Below are 18,488 nucleotides of genomic sequence, written 5' to 3' on the forward strand. Positions count from 1 at the left end.
CCATTGCTGCTGGGCCTTTTCAGCGGACCAAACTAGGAAATACATACGTTTTTGGAAAGGAGGAGTTCATACTGATTTGCCAATTCACATTCGAGATTACAGGGTTTTTATTAACTTTCTTGACTTTGTATTTCTCTCTTTTACAGTAGAAAAACTTGGTTCCTAATAAGCACAGGTACTTAGGTTATTTTGAAACTTTCATACGCAGAGTTATCACTGCGATTGTCAGTATTAAATGTACTGAATGCAGTTTGAAAATGTAATGGTTTTGTCCTTAGGATGTATTTCAAGATGTATACAAACCTGTGTTGTTCTAAAGGTTTTTGAAATAGTTCTCTGTGCGGTTATACCACCAGTTTGATTTGGTTTAGGCTTATTTTCATTTGCTTTTGATTTTTAGGAATATTTTGAGTTTTAAAAAAATCACTAAAACATCTTTCATACATGCATGTGTTTATATTCTGTCTACACATGCACACAAAATATTATACATACTCATCTGTATGAAATGACCTTCGTTCCCTTTTACAGCTGCGTATTCCCACAGTGTGATGAGTGTGCCGTAGTTTATGCAGTTAGTCTTCTAATGGTAGATGTTTGGCTGCTGATTGGAGCATCAATGATAATAGCGTTGTGCATTAAGTCGTTTTTTCCTGCTTGTTACTGTGTCTTTGGAATGGTTTCATAGAAGTGGGATTTCTGGGTCTGAATGAATATGTCATTTTGCTCTATACTTCCAGATCCCCTCTGTAAAGGTTATACAGTTTTGCCATCCCACAAGCCATGTCTGAGGGCTTTTTACCCAGGGCCTTGTTAACAGAATGTTGTCATACTTTTAGATTTGTAGCCAGTCTCATAGGATGGTATTTCATTGTGACTTTAATTTGCGTTTGAGTTGGGCGTATGAGGTCGGGCATGTGTTCGTATGGTTAAGGCTGTTGCATTCTTTTTTCCTTACATTTATTTTTTTGCCCAGTGTTCTAATGGGGCCATTAGGCGTTTTAGGAGAGAAATACGCAGATCTGTACTCATAGTGCGGGGTGCTAACCTTCTGAGAGAAATTGCAGTTTAGAGAGGAGCATCCCTTGTAATACCTAATCGTTGCTTAGTTACTAGCATATTAATTCAGCGTTAGTGGAAGTACCGCTGTTAGGTCTTTCAGCTTTCTGAAGCGCACTCTCAGTAAAAAGTGGATAGCTGCATATGTCTTAGTGTCACAGAGTGATTGTAAGCTGGATATTGGTGAAAAACGGATGTGCAAGAGGAAAAGGAAGTTAGAATTGCTGTTAGTGATTTTCCATTGATATATTATTTGTGTTTCCATTTGCATCTCTTCATTTTTCAAATATTAATGCTAATTTCCATTAAGGTTCATCTCAGAAGAAGCTGTTGGCGCCCGACATGTTCACAGAATCTGATGATATGTTTGCTGCATATTTTGACGTGAGTAATTTTAAGTCATAAAAACAGAACTGTTAATCAGAAAAGGGTATATAACAAATACGTATTTCAGTGGTATATACATAGAGAGAGAGAGAAGGATAAAGCAAACTGATGCTAACATTCGGACCGTCTGGGTGAAGTGTATCTAGAATCTCTTTATACTAGTTTGGCATCTTTTCTCTGTCTGAAGTTAAATCAAATTTTAAGACAAGTACAGCAGAGCAGTCTGAGGGCTTCATACAGTTAAACAGCAGATGACTTGAACGCGTAGGTATTTTCTATTTAAACAGCTTGCTGCTTGGCTTTACAAGCCTCTGTGTGTGTGTGCTGCAGTCAGGGGAGACCAGGTGACATCAGTAATTTTCAGGCCTAGGGTCCACTTTGGGCCTCTGCATTGTAGGCGATTGGGAACTTAAGGATTTGGAGCCTAATAGAAGTCATGGAAGAGTTGGAAATGTTACAAGGAGTGGGTTGAGAAATTTTGTACCGTTAGCCACTTTATCAGTGGTTTTTCTTGAAAAGATTTTCTTGAAAAATGGTCTCAAAAGTAGCAGACCATTTCCATCATAAATTTAAAAGAACGTGAGAAATACAGAGGCTTTGGTGAAGGGAGGTGGGAGAGATAAACATGTGACAGGGAGATTAAAAATGGACTAGGATAAAGCAGTGATGTCCAGGACCCTGAAGACACCGGTGATTGGCTTAAGTAACGTGTCCCTTGTGTGGTGTGCTGCCACAGGAGCACGCAAAAGAGATGGGTTAAGAAAGCGTGAGATGATTTTGAGCCAGTTCAAGTATTGGCACCCATCATCCACCTGGATGATGTTGAAGGGCTTTCTGGGTGTCATGGAGAGTGATGTGAGTGACGTGTAGTGAAGACACTTCAGAAGTACCAGATATTCTTAAACTCATCTTCTAACACAGCCAGTGACATTTCACCCATAGATGGGAGGAGACAGGGAGGGGGTGTTGCGTGACTAGGGCAGTAAAAGAAATGTGAAGATAACTTGTTACTTTTTTTCTTGAGCATTATTGTGATTCAGGAGACTTAGATAATCGTGTTTCTGCTGTGTTGCATTTACACAAGTCATAGTACAAGTTTATTTAAGTTGGCATAAAATGTTATCAAATTTTAGCTGGTTCTACCTGTTTTTCTTTTAAAGGAAGTGCTTTAAATGTCTGCCCGTTTGGTGGCTAAATAGCTCATGTTGCTGCCTTAATTTCAGAGTGCGCGTCTGCGGGCTGCTGGCATTGGAAAAGATTTCAAAGAGAATCCCAACCTCAGGGATAACTGGACTGATGCAGAAGGCTATTATCGTAAGATCACAGTTTCTTGTTTTTGTTTTTTTAACTTTTTATTTTCTATTGGAGCATGGTTGTTAACAATGTGATAGTTTCAGGTGTATGGCGGAGTGACTCAGTTATACATGTATCTATCCTTTTTCAATACAGTTCTTATTAATTTTAGAGTTCATTGTAACAGCTTGTAAAAGTACGTGGCCTAGTGCCTTCACACTTGGGAGGACTCTGAAAGTCACATCACAGTGCCGTCACTTCAAAAGTGGGGCACGTCTAGCAGCTTCATGAACCCATGTTACAGCCCAGAAGCATCACAAATTGAAGTGAGGTGAAGACTTGATGTGCAGCTTAAATCTGTTCAGAGTTATTTTCAGCCATGAGATCATCCTCCAGAGGGAAGGGGTGCCAGCCACGCAGACTGCAGCTGGAGACCCTGCAGTGAGCACAGTTCTTCCTTCCTCGGTGTTAGGACCGTCAGCAGTTGCTAGGAGAGCAGAAAGTCTTCCTGCAGCGGTTGGCAGCCGGCAGCTTTAACCACATTACGCAAGAGGGTCACGACGGGGGCGAGGCCTTGAGTCTGCATGGTGTCCAGGAAGCCAAGCACGCAGCAGGGATTTGACAGTTTTTAAGTGACTGCACTGTGTATCCTACTTTTCGACTTTTCTGATGTGTATCTCACAGTTTTGTGCAGTAGTCTATTATGGTCAGAATTCTAATCTTTTAGCTTACCTTTTCAGGTGTGAACATAGGTGAAGTCCTGGATAAGCGTTATAACGTGTATGGCTACACGGGTCAAGGCGTGTTCAGTAACGTGGTCCGAGCCAGGGATAATGCGAGGGCCAACCAGGAGGTGGCCGTGAAGATCATTCGGAACAACGAGCTCATGTAAGTTCAGGACACAGAACAAAACCTTCACCGACACCTTCGCGGGTGTTCACAAATAAGCCTGTTTTTAAATAGTGACCACAGTCTGCGTAGGACAGGTATTGGGCTTATAAAGCGACAGAGCAGCTCTGGGTATTTGATCGATCGTCACGTGTTGTTCTGTGAGACGCTCTCGAGCCGTAGGCTGATTGTATTTAATTCATTTCAGTGCATTTCAGCACTTGCTTTGTGCACTGATGTCAGCTCAGACTCCTTCCGCCTACCGCTTGTCTTACGACCGTCCTTTGCTGTGAACAGCTTAAGCTCAAGCCGAAAGGTGAGAAATCAAAAGGGCAGATTGATCAGGTGTCACTGAGCATACGGTGGCCTGCAAAAGGCGTCGAATCAGATAGTTCTGGGAATTATCTGTATCTTTGTTGCCTCCTCTCCTTATGAGCAGGGAGGTGATTGCATACCCGTGTGCGTTAATGCATAATCTGTGCCACACACTGAGCTGGCATTAAAGTCAACTTGGCACTGGTTTGGAAACGCAAGAAAGAAGTGTTTAGGTTTATACTGAAGTCTTAGGTTGCCTAGGCTTAGAAAGTTTGTTTGATGGAAGTCCCCAGCTGCTGTATTATAGACACTAATTTTAAACTAGTCTATTGACAAATTATAACTAGAATTTCAGAGGATAATATTTACATCAAGACATCTTGAGATAAAATGTGCAAGATTGATCTCCGTTCAAGCAAGGTGGGTTTATTCCTCTATGTTTCTGTTTTGTTCATTGATTATTTTGGAAATTAACTCCATGAAAACAGTATTTGGCTAAGAGTAAAGTATTGTGTGAATGATATAGAGACTTGTGTTCCTCAACAGTTCTGTTATTAGTACTTAAAAAAAAAAACAGACTAAACACATCACTAAATAAATACATATTATTTAGTTTTCCTAAATTCTTTTTTTTTTAAATTGGGGTATAGTTGTTTTACAGTGCTGTGTTAGTTTCTCCTGTACAGCGAAGTGGAGTTCCCTGTGCTATACAGCAGGTTCTTATTAGTTATCTGTTTTATACATAGTAGGGCATATATGTCAATACCAATCGCCCAATTCATCCCACCCCACACACCCACCCTGGCTCTCCCCCCGGGTGTCCATACGTTTGTTCTCAGTATCTATTTCTGCCCTGCAGACCGGTTCATCTGTACCATTTTCTAGATTCCACGTATATGCGTTAGCATGATATTTGTTTTTCTCTTTCTGACTTGCTTCACTCTGTATGACAGTCTCTGGGTTCATCCACGTCTCTACAAATAACTCCATTTTGTTTCTTTTTACGGCTGAGTAACGCTCTATTGTATGTATGTGCCACATCTTCTGTATCCATTCATCTGTCACTGGACACTTAGGTTGCTTCCACGTTCTGGCTATTGTACATAGAGCTGCAATGAACATTTTGATACATGACTCTTTTGAATTATGGTTTTCTCAGGGTATATGCCCAGTAGTGGGATTGCTGGGTCATATGGTAGGTTCTGCTTTTAAAGGAACCTCCATACTGTTCTCCATAGTGGCTGTATCAATTTACATTCCCACCAACAGTGCAAGAGGGTTCCCTTTCCTCCACACCCTCTCCAGCATTTATTGTTTGCATAGTTTTCCTAAATTCTTGATGTATCCAATTTTGACCTAATTTTCTTTTTCATTTCAGGCAAAAAACTGGTTTAAAAGAACTAGAATTCTTGAAAAAATTGAACGATGCTGATCCTGATGACAAATTTCATTGTTTGCGACTCTTCAGACACTTTTATCACAAACAGCATCTCTGCCTCGTGTTTGAGCCTCTGAGGTACAGTGTCAAAACCTGTACATTACCCTGAAAACTCAGCCTCTTCACCGTTGCCAACCTCAGTTCAGATAGATGCCGTGATAAATGTTCTGGGTATTTGATGTGTTTTTAACTATTGGTGAAGACCTAGCTTCTTGACAGTTGTTAATGTGTAAACAGTGATTGGCTGTGTACTGTGTGTCACACGCTCACCTCGTGTGGCCTTCAGCTCAGCAGAGAGTTCTCTGAAAATTAAGTACTTCAAGAAAGGATTAAGCCACAGTGAAAAGAAATGGGAATAGTGGAGGAGGAATATGACATCCCCCTTCAGAATTGTGGCTTCATGTTTATGCTTTCCAGCGGAAGCCCATTCCACATCAGTAGGAATTTTAGCACTGCATACCTTCCCTTCTCTTCATTTTGAAAATTGTGTTGTGTACACACAGTTTCATGTGCTCCCATTTCAATGTAGGATAATTTATCAAACGTTTGGGCCGTGGGAGGGGGTTCTTGAACAGAGTGTTTTCATTGTAATTCATGCTTTGAACTTGATTTTACTTTATGCTTGAAAATGGTTTTGCCTTCCTTAATTTCCACTTTGCATTTTAACCCTAATTTTATTTGTTTTTTTCTTTCCTAAAAGTATGAATTTACGAGAGGTGTTAAAAAAATATGGTAAGGATGTTGGCCTTCATATTAAGGCTGTACGATCCTATAGTCAGCAGTTGTTCTTGGCACTAAAACTCCTTAAAAGATGCAATATCCTCCATGCAGATATCAAGCCAGACAATATCTTGGTAAGTCAAACGATCAGGCTGCCTTGTTATATCCATATAACTTCTACTATAATGTGATCACCACTGTGTTCTAGAAATGACACCTTTGAAGAATAATTCAGTGCATTACCCATTACAAATGACTTTGCCAGTTTTTACTCTTCTAGAAATTGGGCCATGAAATTTTATAGTAAAGTATGGAGAGGAAGTAGGCTGCTGTCCCAATTTTTTCCTGTTGATTGATGGATTTGATGAGTGCACACAGACCTCCAGAATGCTTTGAGGTAGTAACGATGGGCTTCCTCGGGTACCTGGAGAAATGCTGCAGTGTTGCTGTTTTGAAATAAGGAGTGTTCACAGTCTTTTGTTCTCTAGTTTTATAGACTGACAGAGCGAGGGACGTTTAAGGGAGTTACCCTCTCTGAAGTAGATGCATGGGGTTGAGTTTAGGGTGTCCAGGAATAATTCTTTTTCATTTATTCTTCATGCTTTAGAAGCTGTGGCTTCTGGCGGCCACACCCAGGAAAGCTCGGTCGTTCTTGGGCCTTGTATGGAAGGGAGCCTTTCCCAGTCTTGACCTCTCCTAGCTCGTGCCTTCTGGTGTGGTACATGCAGATTTCCCAGTGCTTATGTTTTTGAAACTTAGAAACACATCTCATTACAATGGAGTGATTGGTGTGTATGCGCCCCTTCCCTCCCCAGCCCTTTCTCTGTCATGCTGTCAGAGTCGGGGCTGTTCACAGCTGGGGGATTCTAGCTCGTCTGCCCATAACATGTTCCACATGTTTTTAAGAAAGATACAATCCCATTAAAGTTTGTTTTGGACTCCTTGTCAGTAACTTAGCTCTTAGTTCAGATTTCGCTTTCTCTTCTTCTTTAAAAATCTTAAAATATCTCCTTCCAGACCACCACATTAATGAGGCGTTCCATTTTGTACGTTTGGTCTGAGTTTCAAAGGAAGGTACTGCATCTCTGATGTTACTTGAGGTTAGAGTGGCTGAGTAATTCCAGTGAACTGGCGGCCACAGTGTCAGCTGTAGGCTGCACAGTCCACTTCATAGTTGATCTTTACCTCAATTTTTCTCTCTCTTTTTTGAATTGTGAAGTACACCATCCATATCAAAGAATGTATAAACTATGTATAAGGTAAAGGTAACTATGCACTGAACATCTGTGTAACCACCATGGAGGTTAAGTAATAAGACATTTGTTAGCATCTTAGAAGCTCTTGTTTTTAAAACTTCATTTTTCTTTGAGTTAGTGCTAAACTAGTATAGGTTTTCACATGGGTTTCAGACAGTTTGGCCTTCTTCCTGAGAAAGGAACAAACAGACATCCTCAACCACGCGGCGCTGTTTGTTAATGAAAATCCAAAGCTTTTAGCCCAGGATTTCAGCCGTCAGGCCGGCAGAAGTGCTGCGTTCCCCGCGGGCGCGTGGAGGGAAGTGCCTGAGTGTGGGTCCCTGGCTGCTGAGGGCATGTCACCCAGCCCGAGCACTCCCCTGGCAGACTCAGATGTTAAAGTGGCCCCGGGGTTTTCTCTGGTTACTGCAGCTGCACCCTTAAGTGGCTGAATGCAGTTTATATTTAAAAACTTTAAAAGTACTTTTCCTGTATTATCTTAATTCCGTGGATGTCGTCTGTAGTGGACCAGTCTGTAGCACTGACCAGGCTTTATGGTATCCCAGGAGAGACTGCCCAGGGCTGCTTATTTAAAGTGTTACGTGTCTTTGGGGTGGGAACAGTAGGCCAAGTTCAAGTCCCAACTCAGAATTTGTGTGTGTCTCTTTTGAAGGGGGGTGGGGACTCTGGAATGTGGATTACCTTCACTTGTTAACCCTGAACATGCTCCGGCTCATGAGTGTGGCAGTAGCCATGGGAGCATCTCCAACCTCTCTCAGAAGGTGCCACTGTCGCTGTGAATGTGGAAGTGTTGACAAAGGAGAAAAGAGACAAATGACCAATACAGTGCTCCTGTTTATCCGTCTTGCCAAATATATTTAACATTTTCCTAATACTTTCTTTACATTTAAGGGATTTAATGTTTTTTAGACTCGAAGGGAGTGCTAAATTTGGGAAGGTCTAGCAGCTTCGGATGAAGAATTGTTTTTATTCTCTTTTTGTCCAAATTGAATCTGAATCATTCTTCTGCTTTCATTGCCATCGTAATTTTCTGGCAAACGAAAGTTAACTTAAGTCAGTTGTAAGTTAATCTAAGTCTGATTTCTTCCCAGTGACCGTCTTCGTGTTCCTTTAGGCAGTAACTTGATTGGTTCGGGTTTCCTGGGGGTTTTTAGAAGATGCTTTGCTTCAGTGCCTTCTGTTACTATTCCACCCTTTCCTAAATAGCTTTGGTTAAATTTACTTGGCATTATCTCTTATTTCCTCACTGAAGAAAGTTCTTTTACTAATTTATGATCAAATATTTGAGAGCTCTTAATTCTTCACAATTAGGAAGTTGAATTATAAAATAATTAGAAAAGGAATTTTCAAGTGAGTGACTTTGTTCTCAGTATTGGGAATAACTTCTCAGAGCCGTTTTTTTTAATCTGATCATGTGTCTTAATTTCTCCCGGCGTGAGTTAAACTTCAATTATAAAATGTTTTGCAGGTTAATGAATCAAAAACTATTCTAAAGCTCTGCGACTTCGGGTCGGCGTCACATGTGGCGGATAATGACATAACGCCTTACCTTGTCAGTAGATTTTATCGCGCCCCCGAAATCAGTAAGTTCCTTCCAGCGCTCCTCGACCTGGGCCGCCGTGCGCAGTGGGAGCGGCACGCTGACGGTCTAAGCAGTGTTTTCCGGCGCTGCGGCAGCGGCTTGAGTCATTCGTGAGGAAGGGAACCGTAGCCAGTTCATGCTCCTCAGGTGGGATGGCCGTGGTTGTGGCAGGTGTGGAAAGCCCTCGGCTTCGGGCGACTGCTCTCACTTCCTCAGGGCCTGTCACACTGTGGACCGTCTGGGTCCTGTGTTCTTCCCCTTCCTCGGCCTTGGCCGAGGCTGGCGAGCCCTCCACCAAAGGCGCAATGAAAGGATAGAAGAGATGCACCCTTCCTTCTGCCCCTTCACTGCTTCCCCACGCCCTCATGTTTTTAAGGTTTCTAAGTTGAAGAGTCCCATAAAGAATTAGTGGGAAAGAATATGAAGCTAATGTGAAAGTGAGGTACTCAGACTGTGGTTACATAGTCCGAGCTAAGTTGATTCCCCTGTTAATGGAAGTAAACAGTAGTTGATTGTTTTTATCGTCATACGTTAAAATTTGCATTATGTTTTCAGTTATAGGTAAAAGCTATGACTATGGTATAGATATGTGGTCCGTAGGCTGCACCTTGTATGAACTCTACACTGGAAAGATTTTATTTCCTGGCAAAACCAATAACCACATGTTGAAGCTCGCCATGGATCTCAAAGGAAAGATGCCAAATAAGGTAGGAGTTAGTGGGAGCTTGTTTCCGAGGTCTTCGTGGCGCCTCCGGCAGATTCGTGGTTGCTGACACTCATCTCTCGTGGCTATAAAACAGTTTCTGAGAGGTGGGCACGTGGCTACTCTGATTCCTTAGCTCTTCTCATTTCTGGTGTTTAAATTAGTGGTTCTAACCAGCCAAGAGCTGTCAAGAGAGAATAAGAGAATCCCATTTTCCTTTTCTCGTCTAAAGTCTGCCTTTGTGCTTTTCTTTACTCTCCTGAATTAAGCAGAAGCGTAGGGCCCATAGTTTAAGGTAGAATTGGAACTGAGGGAGAGAGGATACATGCGACTGTTTTCACATCTCTGTCCTTCCCTTGTTCCACTGGTTGTCATTCAGTGATAGGCAGAGCAGCAGGAGGGTTCCTGGGAGCACACCTGTATTGGTAACAGCTGCAGTGAGAAAAGATGCAGGTCCAGGTAGGCAGATGGTGGAGAGAAGGACTCAGTCATCAGAGAATGAGCGGGGGACTTGGTGGCAGTCCGTTTATAGAGGTTGGAAGCTGCTGGGAGAGGAAGAAGGTACCGAGAAAACTCACGGCAAATGACATCTTTTTAACGTGAAACTCACCGTTAATGCTTGAGCTGTAATATTAGTTTGTTTGATTAACACAAATCAAGAACTTTATAGGCATTTATAAAAATGTCTAAAGACCGTATCTTAGGCTTTTATGATTTCAGCTTATGTGCTGACTTTCTGAGAGATTTACAGATTTTTCTCCCTGTAGGTCAGAAGCCATTATGTTTTTTAAGTTCTGTCCAAATTCTGTTATGTTGGACTCGTTTAGACAGAAACACAGAAATTAGCTATGTTGGTACTTGTTTTAACGAGGCCTGACCTGCTATCACTTTAGGGCTGTTAGAACATAATTTTTTAAACGTCCTTAGGTTTCTTAACTGCCAAGAGAGAAGGCCCCACTTGTGTAGTATTTTTCCTAAGAACCACTGATGTAAGTCTCTGCTCACTTAGTCTTCAGTGTTGAATAGTGAAAGCACAACATGATATTTATTGTAATTGGTTTAAGTCACTGCCCGGGAAAATATAACTTCATGTTGTTAAGTAGTCTTAAGTACAGCATTTGTCTGAGCTTTTCCAAAGGTGTTATTCTCTCGAGAACAAGGAATCGGAGATCATTCTCAAATAAGGAAGCAAACCCAGAGACACTAAACAGGAACACTTGTGTGACTTGTGTACTGGGGTCATCGGTAGACCAGACTACCAGTGTTGTCTAAGAGCTCAAAATCCAACTGTTCTGTTTTATTGCCAGATGATTCGGAAAGGCGTATTTAAAGACCAACATTTTGATCAAAACCTCAACTTCATGTACATAGAAGTTGATAAAGTAACAGAGAGGGTAAGTGTCCTTTAGGTGTGCTACGTTAGATGATTATCTTACGTTAACGGATTGCGTGCCGGGTGGTTCTAGGAGATGCGAGTATTTTAAAACAATAAAAATAATTCCTGTTGCAGTTGGCCAGTTCCTGAATAAGACACGTCAGGTTATGGAAAAGATTTTAAAATGTTTGCCTAGTACAATGAGTTTATTTTTATCGTATTCAGGCCCTTTTCTCTCTCCTTGGGTCCCTCTCTTGGTCTGGCTTCCCATCCAGCTTCCGTACTGCTGCCAGTGGTCTTTTTGAAAACAAATCCGAGCGTGTTACTCTCCCTGCTTAAAGATTCTTCCTTGGCGCCCTCTTACCTGTAAGATAATGTATTTAACTCCTCAGAAAGACTGCGGTCCTCAGCCGTTCCCCCTCCTCACGACTCCATGGACCCCACCATCCCACACCTGGCAGTAGGCCAGCGGGCACGCTGCTTGTTCCAGACCTCCATGCCTTTGTTCACACCCCATCCTGACCTTAATCACTTAACTATGTTTTTGAATTCTCAGAATTCCTTTCTGCTGTCATTCTGATCTGTTCATAAAATTAAGTTACAGAATGATGTTTGAACTGTCATAGCTAACTTGGGGCTGGCCTTTTCATTCAGGTTTTAGGTTGTGTATGTTTAGTAATTTATTTAGAGATACACATTTAAAACATTATTTGTAGGAGAAAGTTACTGTCATGAGCACCATTAATCCAACTAAGGACCTGTTGGCTGACTTGATTGGGTGCCAGCGACTTCCTGAAGACCAGCGTAAAAAAGTGCACCAGCTGAAGGACTTGTTGGACCAGATCCTAATGTTGGACCCAGCTAAACGGATTAGCATCAACCAGGCCCTACAGCATGCCTTCATCCAGGAGAAGATTTAAGCGAGATGAAGAAGCTCCAAGGGTTTGAGTAATTAAATACAAAGACTGAAGAAATTTCACAGCAGTTTATTAATGTATATAAACTTATAAATATTTCTCCTGCAAATTTGAGGAAGCATGATATATTTGAATTAACACCAAGGGTGATATTTCTTTTAGAAATGTTAGTTAATCTGTTTTGTGTCTTATGTGAAATTTCACTGTAGAAATGTTTTAATTGCCAAGACTGCACAGAATTACAGTGCTAATGTAAATGGTTGCAGTTCACATAAAAGACAGAAGCATCTGTTATAAAGCGAGCAGTAATACTGGGTGGTTGATTTATTTTTAGCAAACTTGGCTTCGTTTTGGTCTCCAGGTAAAAAGGCCAGCGTAAATGCTGTTTATATTCACGTTTTCCTAGGTGTGTGTGTGCAGGCCACAGCAGCATGCCCTGGGTAGTCAGTGCCGAAGGGGCCTGTTCCTTCTTGAGCCTGCCTGCAGGGATGGTCTCCTCTTTTAAAGCAGGTTGTGTACAACATTCAGTACACTGAAGGTAAGCTAAACCATCAACATCACTGGTGTTTTAAGATGTTATTTTATTGGAACAATTGACAAATGAGGGATATTAGCTTTGTGGCAGAATTCCCTGCATGTGTGATAACTGATCTTGTTTTATTTTTTGGCATTGCAACTGTGGCATAGTTACAATTTCTGTTCTGTTCATCACATTTAAAATTTGAAGAGTATGCGCTTGATGGATAGAGCGCCTTCAGTGTACTGTTTCTTATTAACTTTAATTTTTTTAAATCAACTTGCTATAGACTTTATATACATTTTGTTTAAATACAGTTCCTAGTGACACAGAAACGATGCGTAGCTTTCATTCCCTAGTAACAGATGTTGAGGCCTAATTCCGCAAGTCCTCATATTGAAAAGTTAGACAACATAGTGAAATTTTTAACTATTTGTATGTCATTTTGAAAGTGTACTGCTTTATGGTAAAAGTGTTTTTCATTTGTTCATTGTTTTCATTATTTGTGATCATGTTGTCTTTCAATACAGGCATAAACCTTCCACTCTTGAACAAAGCAGCTGCTTTTTAAAAGCGGTAATTGCTTCTTTACCTTTTATTTCTTTTGTAAATGAAGCTTTTCTTTAAGGATGTGACTTTACAGTGTTGTCTATTGCATAAAACAGTTGACACTCACTTATTGTAAAGTGAAGATTGTTCTACTGCATGTGACGGTGGACCATGCAGATTTCTGTATGTTCTCAGTATGCATCACTAGGTAATAAAGTCTTTTGTGAACAAGGCATTTGTAGCCATTTTTAAAAGTTTTTGTCTTCAGTGCTGGTAAGTCAGGTAAACGATATAGAGTTAAAAGCAACCTTGCGTTTCTTCCTTTAAGTCTTTAACTGAAAGAATTATTTGTTAAAGATGTAAACCTAGCCAGAAGTTTATCATTTTATTAATAATTAGGATCCTAATTATTTCATCAAAAAATTCTACCAGTATTGTCAGCTTTCAGTGTAGTGAGGTAATTCCTGTAGGTTGTGGGGTATAATTCAGGATTTAACTAATGTTTCTGCTATTTTCTCACTTTTCCTTCTGATGGTGCGGAAAGAGAAAAAGGAAAACGGGGCACAGGCCACTCGCCGCCTTCTCCAAGGGGTCTGATTTGCTGAGACACCAGCTCCACCTCCCTAACAAGGTTATTTCTGACAGCATGTGTAGATAAACATTTAGCAACAATTGAAAACAAAATCATGTAAATCGCTTTGGCTTTGCAACACGAAGGAATTAGCATTTTTTAACATGATAGCAGAGAATTTTCAGAAATGTATGCAATCTTTTCTGTTTGGGTGGTAAAATTAATGCTTGTCTCCCTGAGGAATGTGGAAAATCATCAGATTTTAGGGGTTGAAATAATATTTTTAAATTGTAAATGGGATTTTTTTATTCACCCAGGCACCTAATTACAACAAGCATGCACATTTTGGTGCATTCAAGAATGGAAAATCAGAGTAGCAGCATTCTTCTGGTGGGTTTACTCCATTTAAAGGCATGAGATGCACTACAGCCAGGAAGGTGATAGGTGATACGATAGGCCAGCTTTGACGCTGTACCCCCGTCTCCTCGTGGTTCAGACGTAAACTGACATAAACGCCAGGTGGTTCTCATCCTCAGGTGGTGGCGCCTTGTAAACAGGGCACCACAGGTGCAGCTTTCCTACCTGAGTGAAACGGGTAGTGATTTTCCCACCGCTGTTTACTTTGGTGATAATATGCTGCATGGTCAAGTCTCTCCTAGGCATTTTCACTCAGAATATTGATAGTTAGCGTTTGTATGTTTCTGGTGATTTTCATGGCTTCATTTTATATACTTATTTAAGTAAGTTAACTTCCACTTAGAGACAGTTCATCTTATGCCTTCAAAACTGTTACGTGTTCTTTAAAAAACAAAGTTGCTTGTTACTTGTTCTTTGTGTTTTAGGTGCAGCTCAGTGGAAGATGATGACACCAGAAGACATGAGCTAAGGTTTCTGTCCTATAAAAGATTAAAAAAAAAAGAATCCTCCATTTAATTTTTGTCCAGTTTTTTAGTTTTCAGCATTATGATTTGGGGTGCATTACTGTTGGGGGCTTAGAGTGGCGCTCCTGTGTTCATTGTAAAGTTTTCGCTTTATCACGCTTCCTGCCTCTCCCCCGCTTCCCCCCCCCCCCCAGGATGAGAGTAGTGGTCAGATCTAGTGATGTTGGCCGTGTGGGTGGTGAGGTTCCACATCACACGTGGTTGTCAAGATTGGTCCCTAAGGATTATTAGAAAGACAGTAGCCACCGGAAGAGCATCCGTCTGAAGGTAGCCGCCCACGTGCCGTGCCACGTCTCCTTGGCTGGTGCAAAGGGTCGGAAGGAGCCCTGAGAGCGAGCGCTGCTCAGCGCCTGGGGCGCCCTCTTCTCCAGCTCGCCCGCAGTGTCTGTGTTCAGCCGCTGCTCCGGGCGCGGTCTTGAAGTAGACCAGATACCCAGAGCACTGCCAGCGGTCCTTCCTAAGGGAAATGGCGAGGGCACGTTCCGTAGATCTTTGAAATTCCCGAACTCAGCATTCCTTGATTTATCTACTTGAAAGGAACCCTGTAAGCAGTGTTTATCCACACACACGTAATTGTATTGGAGTCTGTAATGTTCTAAGGCAGAGAGACGTGGAGCTCCGCAAGCCCTCTGCTAGGTGGGCCCAGGGCATGGACCATCCTCCACAGACGCGCGGTCAGCTGCTGTGTAGTTACTCTCACAAAGGTCTTGCTGTATTTCACTTTATGGCAAAAATGATGCCAAGTGATTGTGAGACTTCAGGATCCATAAGTCCTAGGACGGCATAGTTCTCTCTGTAGTTGGGGGGATGGTTGAGCTTCCACATTTTAGACACCGTTCTCTGGGTAGACCTGTTCTCGAAGGTTATCAGAAATTAGGCTGCAATGTCAGGGTTTTGAAGGGAGTGTCTTGTCATAAATCTTAAGACCCTCCCAGCATTTGTATTCACCCTCACCTTCACGTCCTTATTAATAGCGTCCTGTTTCTTTATTCCCCAGTGCCTGTTTCATTCCACTCTTTTTCTCAAAATAATTTTGTGTTTAAAAAAAAATTGTTTTTTGCCATTATAATTACCACTTTCTTTTCTTGACTAAAACAAATACTCAGGACATTTTTACAGTCACAGTGTTCTGGGTATGTGGTGGAGGCAGTGAGGTGTAAAGTTCTCAGGTTTGTCCCTTTTTGCATTCTTGCCCCGCCCCTTCACCTGGATGGACTTCTGTAGCTGGCCGGGGAGAAGGAGACTCTGAAACGGGCATCACATGCCTTCAGATTTAGGCCGAGCAGTTGAGGGAACCCCCTTTTAAATGTCGAGATAGGAAAGAAGCCAGATATCAAATGCACAGTTACTTTATGTTAGTTATCATGACATTGTCAGAAATTGGGCCTCATGAAGTGCTTGCTTTTTCATAGCATCCTAGTTCAGGCGTATATTTAACGTAAATTTTATCATTCTTTTCTGAGACGAAATGTCCTTATAGAAATGTTCACTACAAATTCATGTGTTTTACATGTCAATTAATGTACACTAAATTGACTTTTTAAATGCTTTCCAGTTATTTTGATAGATATCATCATGGTATCTTTAATTTTTCTTCTCCTATGTGTAGGGTAAGGGACTGTTCTTCTGAAGAATCTTTCCATTTAGTGATCAAGATATGGAAGCTCATCTCTGAAAATACTTGACATGTGTCCTAATTATTCCCAGTGTCATTTGAATTGTAAGTTGCATTTCAGCAGCAATGTTCCCAGTTGACTTATTAGGAAAATGTAATAAAATGTGCCTCTTGTTACCATACTGCCTCCTGAGTTTTCATTGCTCGGGTTTGGTATCTTACATTTAGCTTTAGGTCAGAAACACTCTTTCTTACCTGATCTTCATAGATGTGCTTTGCGAAGTGTTTTGTGCTCAGATATGACTGGGAACCGCCAGGTTAGGGAAAGTCGTCGGAAGACATCCAGCAGGCTTTGTGAGTCTCACGCAGGGGAGGGTGGGGAGGAGGTCCCGCCGAGCGAGCGGACCTGCGCCCAGAACCTGCAGCCCGGAGACAGCCTGCAAGCCGCTGAGCGCAGAGCACACGCCAGAGGTGCTGTGTTCTCGTTCCCGCTACACGTGCTTCCCTTTTCCTAGGGATAGAAACGATGCGTAACGGGATGACCCCTTCCTGTAATGACTTAAATCAGTCAGTTCATTGCAGGCAGGGAAGCCTGACGAGTATTGGACCCCTGTCCGCTTCTGCCCATTCTTTATTTTCTCCTAAGGAACTGTCTTCAGCTTTAAACAGAATAGTGATGAAATACTTAAGAGGAACAGGGAGGTCGTGTGAACCTTCAGCACACGCAAAACAGGACCGGAGGGCGGAGGCCAGAGGCCCAGGCTGGCTTTGTAGAGCACGTCCGATCCAGCTGGAGCCCCTGCCAGCGGTGGCTGGCCAGGTCGTGGTGGTTGGAGCGATGGGCTGAGTGGCAGCGGCTCTGGAGAGCCTTCTTGTCAAAGCCCCGGGTGTGTTTCCTGTGCGGCCTGGTACAGGACTAAGAGCTACGTAGTCATCTATCCAAAGTGATGGGCAGGGGTCATGCGATCCTGTTTTTATCAGGGGAAGTAGTATGCAGGGTGGATTTAGGTTGATGGCAACTTTCAGCACGGGCTTTCTCCTACGGATGAGAAACTCAGACTCTACCTCAGTTAAGACCCGGAAAGGAGCCAAGAAGTGTCAGTGCTGGAGGCTGAACGTGGGATCCACGAGCAAGCCAGAAAGCCAGAGTTAACTAGAATTTCCTGAGCAGGGTTACTTTGTACATGTCTGTTGCAAACTGCCAACTGTTTCTGCAAAAACAGTGGTAGAAGTTGACTTCCAGCAGGTCTGGGAAGTAGCAAAATGTCTTGAATTTGTTGATAACTACACATCAACCCCCCCCCCCCCCGCCCTGCTCCGTGGTGAGTTTTTCTCCTCACCGGTTTCTATGTGTTGCCTGTTTTCCCCCATCATTGTACGCGGTGCCTCGTTCTAGGGCCTCGGTTTAAACACCGGAAAGAGAATCCAATCCCAGCAACTCTGTTTTAACCAAGTGCTCCAGACATGTTATATAATTACTAGTCCCTTTGCCTCATAATTGAAGTCTTAGCCGTGCTGCTAACAGCTTTTACATAACTACATTTAGAGCAATTTGGGACTCTTAACTGAAAGCTATCTGGTAGGTGTTTCAGTTGTTACTTTCTTTTTATTTTTTTCGGTCCAATGGCATCCTAAATAAAACAGTCTGGTTATGTTCCCAATGAGAAATTTGCCATTACCTACCTCTAAGACATTACAGGTCCCCAGTGCCCGGCACGTGCCTCCCGAGAAGTGGGACGCTGACGGTCTATCGTGAGCTGTCACTTAATCCGGTGACAGTCCAGTGCCGGGGCAGCCCACTCCAACCGCTCTGCCTTCCTGTGCCCTTCCTACTCTCCCTGATGACGTGCCTGAGTTTGCCAGGCACTTAATTCACTTGATCTCACGTGATTATATGAGATAAAAGGTATCCTACTCGCTTTACAAATTGGGTAAGTGAAGAACAGAGAGGTTAGGGAACCTGCCTGAGGAGCTGGGGCTGTTAGCGGCGGCGGAGCCTGGGAGCGAGTGCTTGAAGCTGCTTTGCGAACGTCACAGTCCTCTGTGATGGGTGAAGTCCACTCCAGTCGAACGCCTTAAAGGATGTCTACCACCTGCCAAGCAGTGACCGGGCTGCAGCAGTGGACAAAATGCATGTCCCTTCCTGAAGGGATTACAAGGAAAAATTAGCTCATTCCAGCTCTACAGGTGAGGGGCTAAAAATCGAAACACGTAAAGAAAGAAGAAAATGAGAATGGATACAAAGGGCTCGTACGTAAGGTTCAGGACTCAGAATTGTAGGCAGGAGTAAAGAGCTGGTGGAGGAAACGAAGAAGGTCATTGCAGGTTGGAACTGAGTGAAAGTACAAGTCCACGTCTGTAT

At 42.4% G+C, this 18,488-nt stretch overlaps 1 protein-coding gene across 7 annotated transcripts in view; it reads left to right on the forward strand.

Annotated features, from left to right (window-relative positions):
• PRP4K (pre-mRNA processing factor kinase PRP4K) overlaps nt 1-16,306 on the forward strand; it is a 40,775-nt gene extending 24,469 nt beyond the window's left edge. The window contains exons 7-17 of one of the 7 annotated variants that reach the window (XR_010946620.1): nt 1,370-1,443; nt 2,670-2,760; nt 3,480-3,627; nt 5,321-5,458; nt 6,081-6,234; nt 8,825-8,939; nt 9,494-9,645; nt 10,949-11,035; nt 11,733-13,026; nt 13,544-13,630; nt 13,888-16,306. Coding sequence is in view for 1 of the 7 variants with exons in the window: in XM_067751888.1 (XP_067607989.1) it covers nt 1,370-1,443; nt 2,670-2,760; nt 3,480-3,627; nt 5,321-5,458; nt 6,081-6,234; nt 8,825-8,939; nt 9,494-9,645; nt 10,949-11,035; nt 11,733-11,936 (1,163 nt within the window). In the remaining 6 variants the exon portion in view is untranslated. Of the gene's footprint in view, nt 1-1,369; nt 1,444-2,669; nt 2,761-3,479; nt 3,628-5,320; nt 5,459-6,080; nt 6,235-8,824; nt 8,940-9,493; nt 9,646-10,948; nt 11,036-11,732 lie in introns of all 7 variants that reach the window. The other 6 variants (XR_010946619.1, XR_010946622.1, XR_010946617.1 and 3 more) reach the window with 6 other exon arrangements.
• Nucleotides 16,307-18,488: the final 2,182 nt, after the last annotated feature.

This window comes from Pseudorca crassidens, chromosome 10 (assembly GCF_039906515.1).
Source record: "Pseudorca crassidens isolate mPseCra1 chromosome 10, mPseCra1.hap1, whole genome shotgun sequence".
NCBI lineage: Eukaryota > Metazoa > Chordata > Mammalia > Artiodactyla > Delphinidae > Pseudorca > Pseudorca crassidens.